Source organism: Solenopsis invicta, chromosome 6, assembly GCF_016802725.1.
Source record: "Solenopsis invicta isolate M01_SB chromosome 6, UNIL_Sinv_3.0, whole genome shotgun sequence".
NCBI lineage: Eukaryota > Metazoa > Arthropoda > Insecta > Hymenoptera > Formicidae > Solenopsis > Solenopsis invicta.
Genome location: NC_052669.1, coordinates 9,642,787 through 9,656,078, shown reverse-complemented (window position 1 = coordinate 9,656,078; position 13,292 = coordinate 9,642,787). Strand labels below are relative to the sequence as shown.

Sequence of the window (13,292 nt, the reverse complement as noted above, 5' to 3'; positions counted from 1 at the left end):
ACTTCCGTAGAGGCTTTCTTTCATTCGGAGAGATATTTATGGAAACGCGTACACGTGTTCCCACATACGCTCGGGTTCTATGTTTGGCCGCGCGGCTAACCCTGAATTTCGTCGCTCCCTCCTTATGGCGCACGCACTTGCGAGTCGTGCGGTATGCCAGCCTCTACAGGTTGCTCTTTCGAACAAGTGGTCTTGGGTGCGTGCCGATAATACCGGACACGTGGATCTCGTTAATCTCAGCCGCGGAATACTTCAAAACCCCTGCCCGATACGGGCCGGGAGGGCCCGCCGCAGCAGGATATGACTTTTCGACGATATTTTACAAGTTCATTAAATTTGTTGACCCACGTCTCCCCCATTCTGACGCAGAGCTATTTTGTTATTCCAGACAATTAAGAAATAATTCTTCTGGATAATTATGATAGACTTAAATAGCAATTAGGAAAACGGTAGTAAACCATATCTACGCATGTTTGTTTAATGAAAAAAAGTTATTAGAGTTAAAAAAAAATTTTTAACGCTAGAGATATTTATTAGAAGAAAAATTGACGTTTGAAGAAATTAATTTTCCGATTGTATTAAATTTTCTAGAACACAATTGCGATGGTGTATGCTACGATAGACTAAGAAATATTGAAAATGTGCTAGGAAGCGTAATTTTAAATTTAATCTACAGCAACGTGTGATCTAATTAGCAGACGAATCGTACGCGAAAGCGTTTCGCTATCGTAGATGACGTGGAAAGTGGCGGGTCAATGCAGGACCGACCGGACAATTCATTCTATCGGCGTGTGTGTCGCCTTTCGAGTCGCGGGAGTCGCTGCCTCGAGAGAAGGAAGATTTGTTCCCTAATGTAGTCACTGAGCCTCGGGGACGACTCGGTAGGGTTTGCAAGTAGGCGTCTAGAAAGTGAGTAATGCTCACGACAAACGCAGCCCCCATGAGGTCTCGCGCGCCAAAGGAGGAAGAGCGGCTGGCGTAAGCGAGACAGAGAGAAAGAAAGAGAGAGAAAGAGAGAGATGCGAGCTCCGTAGGGGTTGGCCCGAGAGAAGATCCCTGCAGATAGGGTGCTAAGCGACACGCTAAGACCACCCTGGACTATCCGAGCGTTTCCTCGAGGGGTGATTCCGCCGTTCTACTCTACCTCGCCGCCTTCATCCAGTCTCTCTCTCTCTCTCTCTCTCTCTCTCTCTCTCTCTCTCTCTCACTCGCAGCCGCGGGACTAAATCGCGCTCGCGATCTCTAACGCTCTGCAATTTGCCAGTTCTCCTCCCCTTCTACGTTACTTTGAGCGGAGGATACCGTATCGCGCGGAATAGCGAGTCTGCCGTTGCTAAGATCGATGTGCAACCGAGAAATATTAAGTATCGCAGTATTTAGTCTGGAATTTTTTTCAGGTGATTAATTATTTTCTATTTGATTTACTTCTATCTATTTTATACATTTCAATGCGTTTATTAAAAAATCGATTGTTATTAAATTTTATTAGAGAACCTATGCAGTATAGGCTAGTCCTAAACATAAAATCATTAACAAGCAAATTGTGGGGAAACTATCGAATAATTTGTTTTGTTCGCCAAAGTATACTTTGCGTTTGGTTTTCGCAGTTTTAATTTTCGTAGGATGTCTCTGAATAAACTCGATCGCGAGAGCTGTAATCTCGTATTTTGATCGCCCCCGAAGTCATAATCCGAGATAATATCTTGAAGTATCGAGGACTTACGTTATGGCAAATGTTATATTATTTTTGTTTTTCTCCGCAACGTGCGATCGGCGCGTTGTTCAATTTCGACGAGTCGGAAAGCGCAGCGACGAACACGACGGCAAAGAGGACGGTGCCCGGTGATGAAGGCGGCCTTTGTCCCCGGCGGAAGCATGGTCCGTTCTTTATGGACGATGTGGCCTAAAGTGCCGCATCCGCGACGGTTCATTCGCCCGATCGGCAGCATATCTCCTCCTGTGTTCTCCAGTTTAGGCGGTAATCCGTATTACGTATCGAATTACGAATTGATCACATTGGATTTGTATCTCCGTCGCCATCAGTACTCGCGCTTCGAAGCGCGGCTTCGTCACAAAGAAAATTTGGCAGCGTAGCTATGGGTAACAACTTTATGCGTAAAAAAACAAAGATCGAAATGCGCGACGTTTATACGTTGTCAAAGTAAAAGACTTGAATTATTATATTTTATAATCCAACAAGAATTCTACATTTTCTCGAAGAATATATATATTTTTTTTTTTTAATTTGAAAAAAGACTTCTGAAAGGAGTGATTTTGTTTTTTTCAATTTGTGCATTCGTATATATAATATCTGCAAAAATGATTCAAAAATTCTTGATTACAAAAGCTTGCAACGTTTATTCATTAATTTAACTGATGAGTTTTCATATGCAGTTAATTATTAATTATTAAATGTTAAGATCTGTGCATATCAAGTGAATAAAATTCATCAAATTATTTACGTTACATAAGTGTACATATGAAATGAATACGAAAGACTTTACGTTTCGAGAACGCGTAGCATTTAGTGCTGTCGGGTCTAGTCCGGGATTCAGGTCAAACGTCATCGTGTTGCAGGGAAGGGGTTGGAAAAAATCCAGAAACGGGCGAGTGTTGGTCTAGCCCGTTATCCAATCGAGCGGAAAACTCATCAGTCACTTCTCACACAACACCTCCGCAATGTCAGTGACCGTCTAAAAAGCGTCTCTCCCCGCCTAATCTCCACTTCCTTTTCTATCGTCTACAGTCCTCCTTTCTCTATGTCTTTTTTCCCCTTTTATTTTTCATCACGTTCATATCGGCGTCACGTTCGCGCTATCATGCTGCGATGATAGATATCCGGAATTACATTCGCGTTGTTTTACGAAGTTCGCCGATATCTTCCCCAACGGTAAAAAAGATAATGAAAAAAAAAATGATTTAAAAAAGGGAATGAAAGAAATAGACTTCTCTTCTATTGGATTTAGCATTCGTTTGAGATATAATTTAAATTAAGGATGAGCTTGTGTTCTGGAAGGTGTAGCTCCTAAAACGCTTTTTGCAGTTATGTTGAACGCTTTGTCTGTGTTTTATGACTGTCGACAGAACCGCTGCAGCTTTTCCGTAGCCGGTAAACGTAGAAAGAGATGGTATTAAGGCACTTGCCACGTATAACGGCACCGGTCTACCGAAAACCGCGGCCCTTGAAAATAATTTGAATAATTACCGACAAGTTTTTCATCGAGGATGCTAAACAGCTGTAATCTGCCGTCTTTCTCTGGCCCTTCGCGCAACGAAAGACAATGCGAAGTGCCCTTAATTTACTTAAAAGACCTTCGGAAAGCTGTTTTTTTTTCCGTGCCGCGCCCGTTGAAAGCGTTTACCTTAAATTTTCTTCGTTTTCATAATTGTGCTAAATACAAAGTAATTCTGATTTTACATTGCAAAGTCAAATGTCCACGCCTTTGAATAGATATTGATTTCATAAACGTGAAAAAACAAGAACGAATCTTCTTTTGCAATTTGCATGCGTAATTACGCCGTAATAAATAAAAAATTTTATATTTATAAGATAACGGCGACAGTTAGGACAATTTTACGTTTCACCGATGTCTCTTGCCATATTGAGACAGTTCTTAGCTTTGGACGTTACGAGGTTCAAATATCAACAGACGCGTTGCTTGGAATCCCGTGGAGCACGTACGGTTTCTATTAAAGACAAGATACCCCCTTTTCGCAAAACACGAGTGCCAGCGGGGATGACTCCGAGGCAAGGCCCCCGGTAATAATTCCTCCGCCGAATTAGCGCCATAAGTTTGGCGCCGCGACAGCCACGGAGACAATATTAATCTACTTTGAATTTATGCACTCCGCGGTTTTCCACCGACCTAGCTTGTATTAAGTCTTCCCGCAGCTTTTTCCCATTTTTATTTATTAAAACCTCATATGACATAAAAATTGTCTTTGAAAACGAATGGACCGTTAGTCGCAGAAAGATATTCTTCACTTTCCTCTTGTTCGCACATGTATATCTGGATTTTGTAAATAAATGTTTCGATTTTCGTACATAACATGTATTTTAACACGGATCCTATCTAGAGCTCTCATTTTTTTTTCTATCTTGATTGCAAAAGTTTAGAAATGTGTATGCAACACGTTTCTCCGTCTTCACTTGTCTACTCGAGAAAAAATTGTAATTTAGAAAGAATTTTTTTTTTTAATTGAAGGAAGCTAGATGAAGAGAATTGCCGTTATGTCGGTTTATTAACTTTGTGGCTCGTACTATTAAGACGTGGTTGAGCAAGTGGAGGAGAAAGAGGAGGAGGTAAGATTCACCCTCACCGTGCAGACAGATAAATAACTCGGGACAGCCTGAGAATAACTTAAGACTTCTACTCCAATGATATCTGTACGAGTAAATTCAAAAGCTGCTCATAGCGAGAACGCTTGACACTGCATGTGATATTTTTTTCAAAACGAATCAAATCATACGTCACTCTAAAACACAAATCTGAATTACGAGTATTTCGTCGTAATGAGAGAAGACACGTGTCTGCTTATATTTGACTATTGTTATTTAGCACGATTGAAAGCAGAATATTTTGATGCTTTTTTTTTTTTAATTTTATTATCTATAAATATTTACCGACAATTTCTGCGTTTATACTCTTTTATGGGTCTCTTCTTTTCGATCGCGAACATTCCGGCAAAAAGTTGCGCGCATTCGCTCTCTAAAACGACGCTAGAAACACGTAAAGCATGCGATAGCCCGGTATCTCGATCTTCGCGAAGGAAAAAGCGCGCGCATTGCAGCCGTACCTTAAACCGTGCATTAACCTGGAAATAAACGGGGTGCCGTTCGACGTAGCACATACATTATGCGCCGAACTGCGCCGCGTTCCAGCACTTAGCCAGCATCTTTCGCGAGACCGTCAGCTCGCGTCCGGGGCATTTCTCTCGGTGAGTCCCAAGCGGAAAAAAAAGTTTTATGTTAAAGCCGAAGACCGCGGGACCGAGCGCTGGCTGCCGGGGATTAAGACATTCTCGGGCTAATAATTTTCATGCCCGGCCATGAAATGTTTTGTCCGCGTCCGCCCAGCCTTTCTTCCGCGCAATTCGCGCCCGGCAAAAAGCCACGGGCGCGCGATCCGTGTCGCGGCGGGCCGCGAAAATCGACGCCGGCGTCGGGCGACGATTGGACGCTCCTCCGTCGCCGCTCGACGCGCGATTCCCGCGATTTTCGGACCGATCCGCGGGATTTCCTGCGGACAATAGGTGTCAGTCGGGGAGAACGTAGTGCCCGGAGGTGCACGGTTCGAGCCCCGAGTCTACAATTATGAGCCATACCACGTCGGGGCGAGCCTCATAACGAACTCACTATATTGCCGAGCATTTCAAAACTGGCCTTATACCCGTGTAGAGAGAAACGCTCTTTACCTGCTTTCTCCCTTCCTTCGTCCTCCTCTTTACGCGCTGCGCTCTCTCGATCCCCGTGGCCAGCGAGGGACGAAGGGGCAGGAGGTCCGAGAATAACGTTTGGCGATGAAAGAAAGGAACTTCGGGGAATCCGTACCACGGAGACTATGCGCTCCCGTTGCCAGCGGCCAGCGTCGATTGGAAGCGCCTCGACGATGACGTTGGAGTAGACGTAGCTTTGTGAACTGCGCGCGCGATAGCTACGACTCCGCAAATTATTGCCCTAGAACTTTCCTGATAATCGCGAAAGTCCGCTTTCCGGATGGGCTTCGGGAAATTTTTAGAATCCTCTGTGTTTCTCACAATTTGCCATTTTTCAGTAATACAGTTATTAATCCTATATATTAAATTTATGTGTTTAGCGTTTGCATCTATTAGATTGATTTAAAGACGCGAGTATCGCTTCTTACTTCACTTTTCACTATTTTTTATTTTATACATCGATAGACAGCGCACAATGTGGGGGAAAAATCCTTTATATTGCATACATACTACACCCCACGATTGTACTTATCGCTAACCGACCTTGCTTTATTTTTGTAACCGCGTTGTATATTCACGTTGCCTTTGACTATCCGCTCCGGCCGCCGCGATGATCTCTCGTCTCGTGGCGAATCTCTGGGATCATATACTTGAAAATAAATCACATTGCACAGAGAGGATGATGCGGCCGGCAGGAAACATCGACCAGATGTGAATCGCTGTACTGACGTCGCGCGAGACACGTGTGTCCAAGCCATCGGAGAGAGAGATGACACCCGCTATATTTAGTTCTATGGGAAAAAGGGGTTTCAGAGGCGCAATCACACCTACGCGCGTTACTGCTCCCTCGAATTCCCATGCCGACTTTTTAAACGATTAGAAATTATTTTTTCTTAGTGTGATTACGCGTAGTATATCGCTTCTTTTTTTTCAGCAAGTTTGGGTTTTTAAAAGAAAGATATCAAATTTAATTTAATTTAAGCTATGTGGCAAGTGAGAATTATTCTCGATGCCGACGCCTCACGTAACAAAATTTATGAAAATGTATTTGTTGATTTACCTTCTAACGCGCTCGAACCTTAGATAGCGTTGCAAAACTGTTTATTTTACCTCCGCGTCTTTTTACGCATAGTTATATGCATAGTAACGTTAACATTATTTTATGTTATAGTGCCGTAATACGAACCGTATGTATCCTAATAGTTTACACGTTTACACGAAACGTAGTCGTGTAATTACGTAGAGGGGCGCGTAGATTGGTGGATCACATGTGTGCTTCGAGAAGACGCGTGGGAAGACGCTGTTATAGCCGTTGGCAGCTGTTCACACGTGTATCCGAGGCCCGAATTTAATACGGATCATCTTCTGTCTCCTCCAAAGTCAAAGCTCCAAATAATGCAATAGAGAGAATTTTTGTTATATAATATTATACCGCCTTGATTAAAAAATTAAATTATCGTTCATCACGAGTCACAAGAGCGCGTTTATCACGCATAAACATTTATCACATGCTTAAGGATCGTTTCAACATTTTGAAGCCGATTAGCAGCAAATTATTTATAATAAAAAGAAGAGCTTTTACTTTTACGACCATCCTTAATAACGTATCACAAATATTTTTTTTTTTTATTTCAGATTGATGCACCGTTAGAAAATGAGACTGACGTCGAGTCCGATGCTTACAACTTCGAATCTTCATCGCCGGAGAAGGGCTTCAAAGGTGAGTGAGAACGAATTTGGAGTCTCTACCTTTCTCCTTTCTTTGTGTTTTACGGATATAAGGCATACAATGCATGCTATATGTAATATATGTATGCACGTATTTATTCATTGCGTTAGTTTGCAATCACGATTACTCGCTGCTCACGCTTAAAGCTCAAATCACACTAGCGATTGAAAGTTATTGAAGATTGAAGATTAAAGATTGAGTTTTGGCCAATCAGAATAAAAGGAGCTAAAATTTCCTTCTTCCAATTGGTCAAATTTTAATCGCTAATCGTCAATCACAATCGGCAATCGCTAGTGTGTGATTTGGGCTTGAGCCCAACGAGACTCGACGTGCGCGCGATTATGCAATTGGGAATAAACGCGGGGCAGTTAACGATATGCGGGCAGGTATTTATAACCCTATAATTTAACGAAAGAGCGGAGATTTCTCTCGCGTAGTCGGAAATCGAAGGCGACGAGGATCTTCGGCGGGAGACTAAAATTAAGGCATTCGTCGTAGATACACATACACCGTATATACGAACGAAGCCAATCCACTTAAGGCGCCGCATCCCTCCGTCGTCCCCCTCCCCCCTCCTCCTCTCTCCTTTTACTCGCGCCAGGGGTGGTCGGCAAGGTTTTGTTCTCTAACAAAAATCTGACAAATATGCCGCGATTTGCCGAAGAATGGAGGCGAAGTGCACCACCCTCGCCTCGTTCCCCCCTGCCGTAGTAACTTCCACCCAGAGTCGAAGCGTCCTAACCCACCCTTTCGCCTTTCTTATTCTCCCGTTCTGTCTTAGATTTCCGTCTTCTCTTCCCGATCCCAAGTCTCTCCCTCTTCCTCTCGAGAGACGGAGGAGAAAGAGGAAAGGAGGAGGAGAACAAACGGTGACTCTTAAATTACTTAGACCGAACAAAATGTAACAAATGACTGCGAATCGAGCCACTTATGCGATATTGGCCCATCACCACCATCCACGTATATTGATACGTCGCATTAGGGCTAGCCGACACCCTTCGCCACGCCGACTGACTATCTCTCCGTTTCCTGCCTCCGTTTAGCTTTCCGAGAAGAGAGAGCTTTCGTTAGGGGGCTTTCGGCCGCCCTGCAAACAGCCCATCCGTGATCCGACTCGTCTCGGTAAAAAGAAACTTTATTTTCGCTAATTCCCTCTAACTCGCCCGGCCTCCATGATTTTCCGATATCGCGTTCGAACAAGACGAACGATGCAGTCGATCTTGAAAAAATAATGGAGGTGCAAAGCACCTCCGCCGTTTCGGAGAGCTTCTCACAAAAGATCTGCGGTTTCGGGCCCTCGCTCGAGAATATCGGCGTCTCTTTTCCCGCCGGCGCGCGCTCCTCGCCGAGTCCTTTCGTTATTAATGGTTTTCGCGAACTAGGTTCATTAAGAAGCTCACGAAACTCCACGGCGCATTCATGAGAGCGCCACCCCTTCCAGTTCTCACGGGATGAGGGCTGGTGGATGTCGGGTACGCGCAAAGTGTCGAACGGGATGCTCGTGTAAATTAGTAGCATATATTATCTTCACGCCCTTTTCCTTAGTTTGTTTTTCAAGTATTTTACCATCACCATTTTTTTTTTTGCAGCCAATGTAACAAAGACGCGCATTCTCGTTTCGAAAAATGTATTGTCACTTTCACTGCGCGTGCAACCTTTCGTGTTTCGAAAAAATGAATGTGCTACAAACGAAACATTACTGTGAATACGAATACATTGTTTTATATCGCTTGTTTCTTAAAATATTTCTCACGTCAAATATTTTTACGTCACATTACGACAATGTTTGAATTATTACAATGCTCGGTCATATTTAATAATAAATGTTTGGACAAGGCGTCCTCGCTAAATAATGAAGCCTTCTTTCGCGACGAGCAGAAGCTGCTGTTCCACGCGATAAAGAAGATACGACGCCGGCATGTAAACATGTATCGAGGGAAAAACGGCGCGCGATAGTTTGATGAATGAAGTCGTAATGAAGACATTAACGTGTCCATTACTCGCGCTAGCGAAGGCAGAAGAAAAGAGCGATGCACCTGTCACCAATGCGCTCAATTACGCGCACTCGACCTCGGGGCGCGGATTATATGCGCCGAATTATATATATAAAAAAAAAAGAAGGCATCGCCTTCTCCGACTTTTTCTCCGGCTCTCTCATCATCTCCCCGCTATCTCCAGCACAGGCTGGAATTGTGCTAGAACACGAGGTAATGCAATAATAAGTATAAGTTAGCCAGAAAGCGGAGTCGAGAACGAGAAAGACCGGCGAACGAACGAGAAAGAGAGAGAGAGAAAGAAACGGAGCATTATATCATTTGGGACGAGCTCTGAGCATGCTCATCGTGCCATTTGAAGAGAGAGAAAGAGAGAGAAGAGAAATAATATTTTATCGATTCAAGTCGGATTCGTCATTGCGATCGCATCGTGCTATATTTCCCGAAGATCCGCGCTCGTAATGCCGAACGGCGCGGACTTTCGCACGAATCTCGATTTTATTGGTGCATATGCGAATGCGATAGCTGACACAGAGCTCGGAATCGTCCGTGGAAATCTATCTCGCCCGCGGACCCGTCACGGCGTAAACGCGTCGACCGCTCGCACGTAGAGCGACTTGGAGGCCATCGCCGCTCTTTTTTGCTATTAGCTAAGTATACCGCCTCTGGCTTATGTTAAGCCTCGGTAATTATTTGTCACAGTCAGCTACGACGAGAGACAGACAGAAGAAGACGTGACGAGGCGAGAGAGCGAAGGGGAGACTTTCTCTCTCGGTTCTTCAGCGCGATAGGAAAGAGCCTCATTGATCGCAGTACAATTAATTCTCTCTTTCTACATCTTTACGTTTTCCTCTTCTTTGTTCTCACATATATTTCTTTCTACAAGGAAAAGGTATCATTAATTAATTGGGCTCCTTCAATTGCCGGAGATAGTTTATGAATGAATTCACTAATCGATGAAAATTTAGCAAGTTATAATAGATATATTATATCGATTTACATTCTTTTTTTTCTAATTTAAATTATATGCATCTTAAAAGTGTGATTGGCAAATGTATTGTCAATAATTTATATAATTTGTAACGCGCTTTTTGAATCACTTAATTAGTAACGAATACGTACAATATAATTTTCTGTAATCGACAACTTAATTTTGTGTTACTTAAACGTGTTTCGTGACATTTCTCGATTTCATGCAGCCCTAATCTCTTCTCGTTACATTCTCGTCCTGTTTGCATCCTGCAGCCCGCATTTGCCCCCTCCGCCCTGTCATTTTCGACGCCCCGTCATTTTCTCATCCTTAATGTGATTTTAAGCAGCGCCACGAGTAACACCACCGTCCAGGGAATTTCCCCGGCTGCTTGCAGATTATTTTTTTCACTTCCGTTTATTTTCTTTTAGCGTCGCATACTATATTTTTACGGAAAAGCGTGAACAAGGCAATTGTGAAACAAGTATTGAAAGACATTAATTTCATCTTTCAGAGCTGATTTACGTCAACGTTTAATTTTGCGGCTCTTTTGTACGAGTATTATTCCTTTATTACGCTTGTCTCTTTTTTCAGCTTATCTGATTTGATCTCTTGTTATTTTGCTATGTTTTTACAATCCTGTGCTCTAAATTAACGTCAAGGAATTGGAAAAATTTAATTTCTGCTGGCTCCGCTGCGTACCCAAACATAATCCATACACGTCAACCGAAACGACCCTTGCGTTTCCGCATTACTCTAGGAAATCATTCTGTGGATAGATAAGAAAGGAGACGAACGAAAGGGTAGAATCCATTCTTCGCATAGCTTGCGGAAAAATGTTTCACGAGAGTCAGTCATGCGTAAGGCGTTTCGTCCCACACATTTTGTCAGAGTGCAGAGTCCGACATGTACGGACAAACACAAGCCATACATACGATCGTAGTATATATACAAATCTTGATGGGATCCACCCTCGAAACAACGAAGCAAGCTTTGATCGACTCGCTTGGCTTATTTTCTATAAAGAAAATTCCCTTTGGACTAGAAGAAAGTTTGCGCGGGGGGGAATAGAAATAAAGAAAGAAAAAAGGTGGAGAGACGGGTGAACAAAAAGCGACAAGCAATTTGGTCTCGTATGCAGAAAAAAATGTGACATTTAATATAACATGAAATTAATAGAGGCGAAAATTTTTGTCGAGAACGAGGACGTCGTTGCATGTCGAAGATATCGAGAATGTTTATTTTATTATGCATGCTACATTAATACTTGAATGAATACTTTTTCCTCCTGCACATTTTATAATAAAGAAAATATTTAAATTACGCGATACTTTGTAAATAGGATTACAGTGGAATGAAAATGTTCGTTTAACAAATATTGTTTATTAACACTTTTACTCGCTGTGCTAGTTATTTTTAGAAGGAAGAGGTGTCGAAACATGCATGATTTTTTATAATATTAATTTGTTACTAATGACGAGTGACTCTTAAGACGCTTGATAACAAGAATTTACTAGGTCAGTTATTTGAATTCGACAGTTTCAGCATGCGAAAGATAACGTTTTCAGCCTTGGCAAGATCGAGTAGCAAGCAACGCTCTATATTCGATGTCGCTTTAGTTCTTAAAGCTCACACATTAACATTAGGTCGGCGTTTGGATGCCCGATGACCGAAAACTGTTCCGTTTATTTGTTCTGTGTCCCATACACGTTTCAGTCGTTGTTTATCTCTTAAGGTTTCTTTGTGATTTTTGTTTCAGGAACGGAACTGGTGCCGAGCTGATCTGTATGAACATAATGTAGCTAATTTTCTCTAACGTTTAATAATAGTCGATTTAACGCAAGATATTTTTATACACAATCTATACATTAATGTATATACATATATCTCTACATGCATATTAAATATATAAATATTTGATCCTTATGAACATGCGTCTGCGTTACCGACAAGTTATGGAAAAGATTATAATTCTATGCTGTTGTGTCTTTACAACTTATGCTATATGATCTATTTGTTAAGGAAATAGTAACGACATCAGACTTGTAAGACGTAAAAGAAAGATACGGAAGATAATGAAAGTTCTCGTAACAAGCTTGTTGATTTGAACACTAGGATAATGAATTTTATAATTTATTAAATTTTTGTGGGTCGAAGAAATAAAGTAGAAACACGGACATGCTTCCATTTTTTTTCTCGATTAATACATTTGTTTACGGTCGAAACTGTATTCATATATTCACCCGAATGTACATTACGCGAAAAATTTTAATGAAGGTTTTATAGAATATGTATTTAATTCGTTTGTATAAATATATAGCTCGATGATACGATTGCTGTGTTTATCGTTGCTGCGTTTGAAATGGTTCCGTGATTCGCATAATATCTACATGTATATATTTCTTTTATTTAAGCGCATCACCCGTACGGCACGTATTTCATGGCGACAGGTTTTACAGTGTGGTTAAAGGCACAGAAATCGAGAAACCGAATAACGTAATCTTTCTATTGATATTATATTCTATTATTGTGCTAAATTACATCTTCAATTTAATATAAAGAAAAATAAAAGATATCCTTGTTTTATATTTTATATTTTGCTCTTTCGATGATTTTTCGTTTACAGGGAAAACGTTCAAAGTGCATAATTTTTAGTGATCAAATACCGAAGCTGAAAGCATATAAATTTACATATAAATAAAATAAAACTTACAGATAATGAAAAATTTAATGCGGACACGTTTGGTCTAATAATATGTAGCAGCTGCAACAATAGCAGCTTAGATTAAGCAGGCAGGTTCTTTCAGAATTCTCGAGGAATTTTTCTAAAAGCCCTAGCTTCAGCGTGTGCGAGCAAGAAGAAGAGAAGACACGGGGTATGTATGTCTGTGTGTGTACGTGCGTTGGTCGCGCGTTAATTAGTTTGCAAGGAGTTTAAAGGCAAGCCTGGAAGGACTTCGTCAGGCTGCTAGGTGGTCCCGAAGCCTCGAGTCATCATTGCCTCATTTACTTCGTAAAACAATCTTGCCGGCAGTTCAATGGGCCTAACTATATCAAACTTGGCACCGCGTAATTAAACTTCGTTGTAAACCGGTCGAAAGGCAACAGGGTTTACGTGGCTAGTCGAATTTTGGTATCCGATATGGGATAATTAACGAATGGC

At 41.9% G+C, this 13,292-nt stretch overlaps 1 protein-coding gene across 3 annotated transcripts in view; it reads left to right on the top strand.

The window, feature by feature from the left end:
• LOC105196862 (ubiquitin carboxyl-terminal hydrolase 48) overlaps positions 1-12,459 on the top strand; it is a 51,270-nt gene extending 38,811 nt beyond the window's left edge. For all 3 annotated transcript variants that reach the window (XM_011163001.3, XM_039451058.1, XM_011163005.3), the window contains 2 exons: positions 7,072-7,156; positions 11,889-12,459. In XM_011163001.3, the coding sequence (XP_011161303.1) occupies positions 7,072-7,156; positions 11,889-11,911 (108 nt within the window). In that variant the 3' untranslated portion in view covers positions 11,912-12,459. The remainder of the gene's footprint in view (positions 1-7,071; positions 7,157-11,888) is intronic.
• Positions 12,460-13,292: the final 833 nt, after the last annotated feature.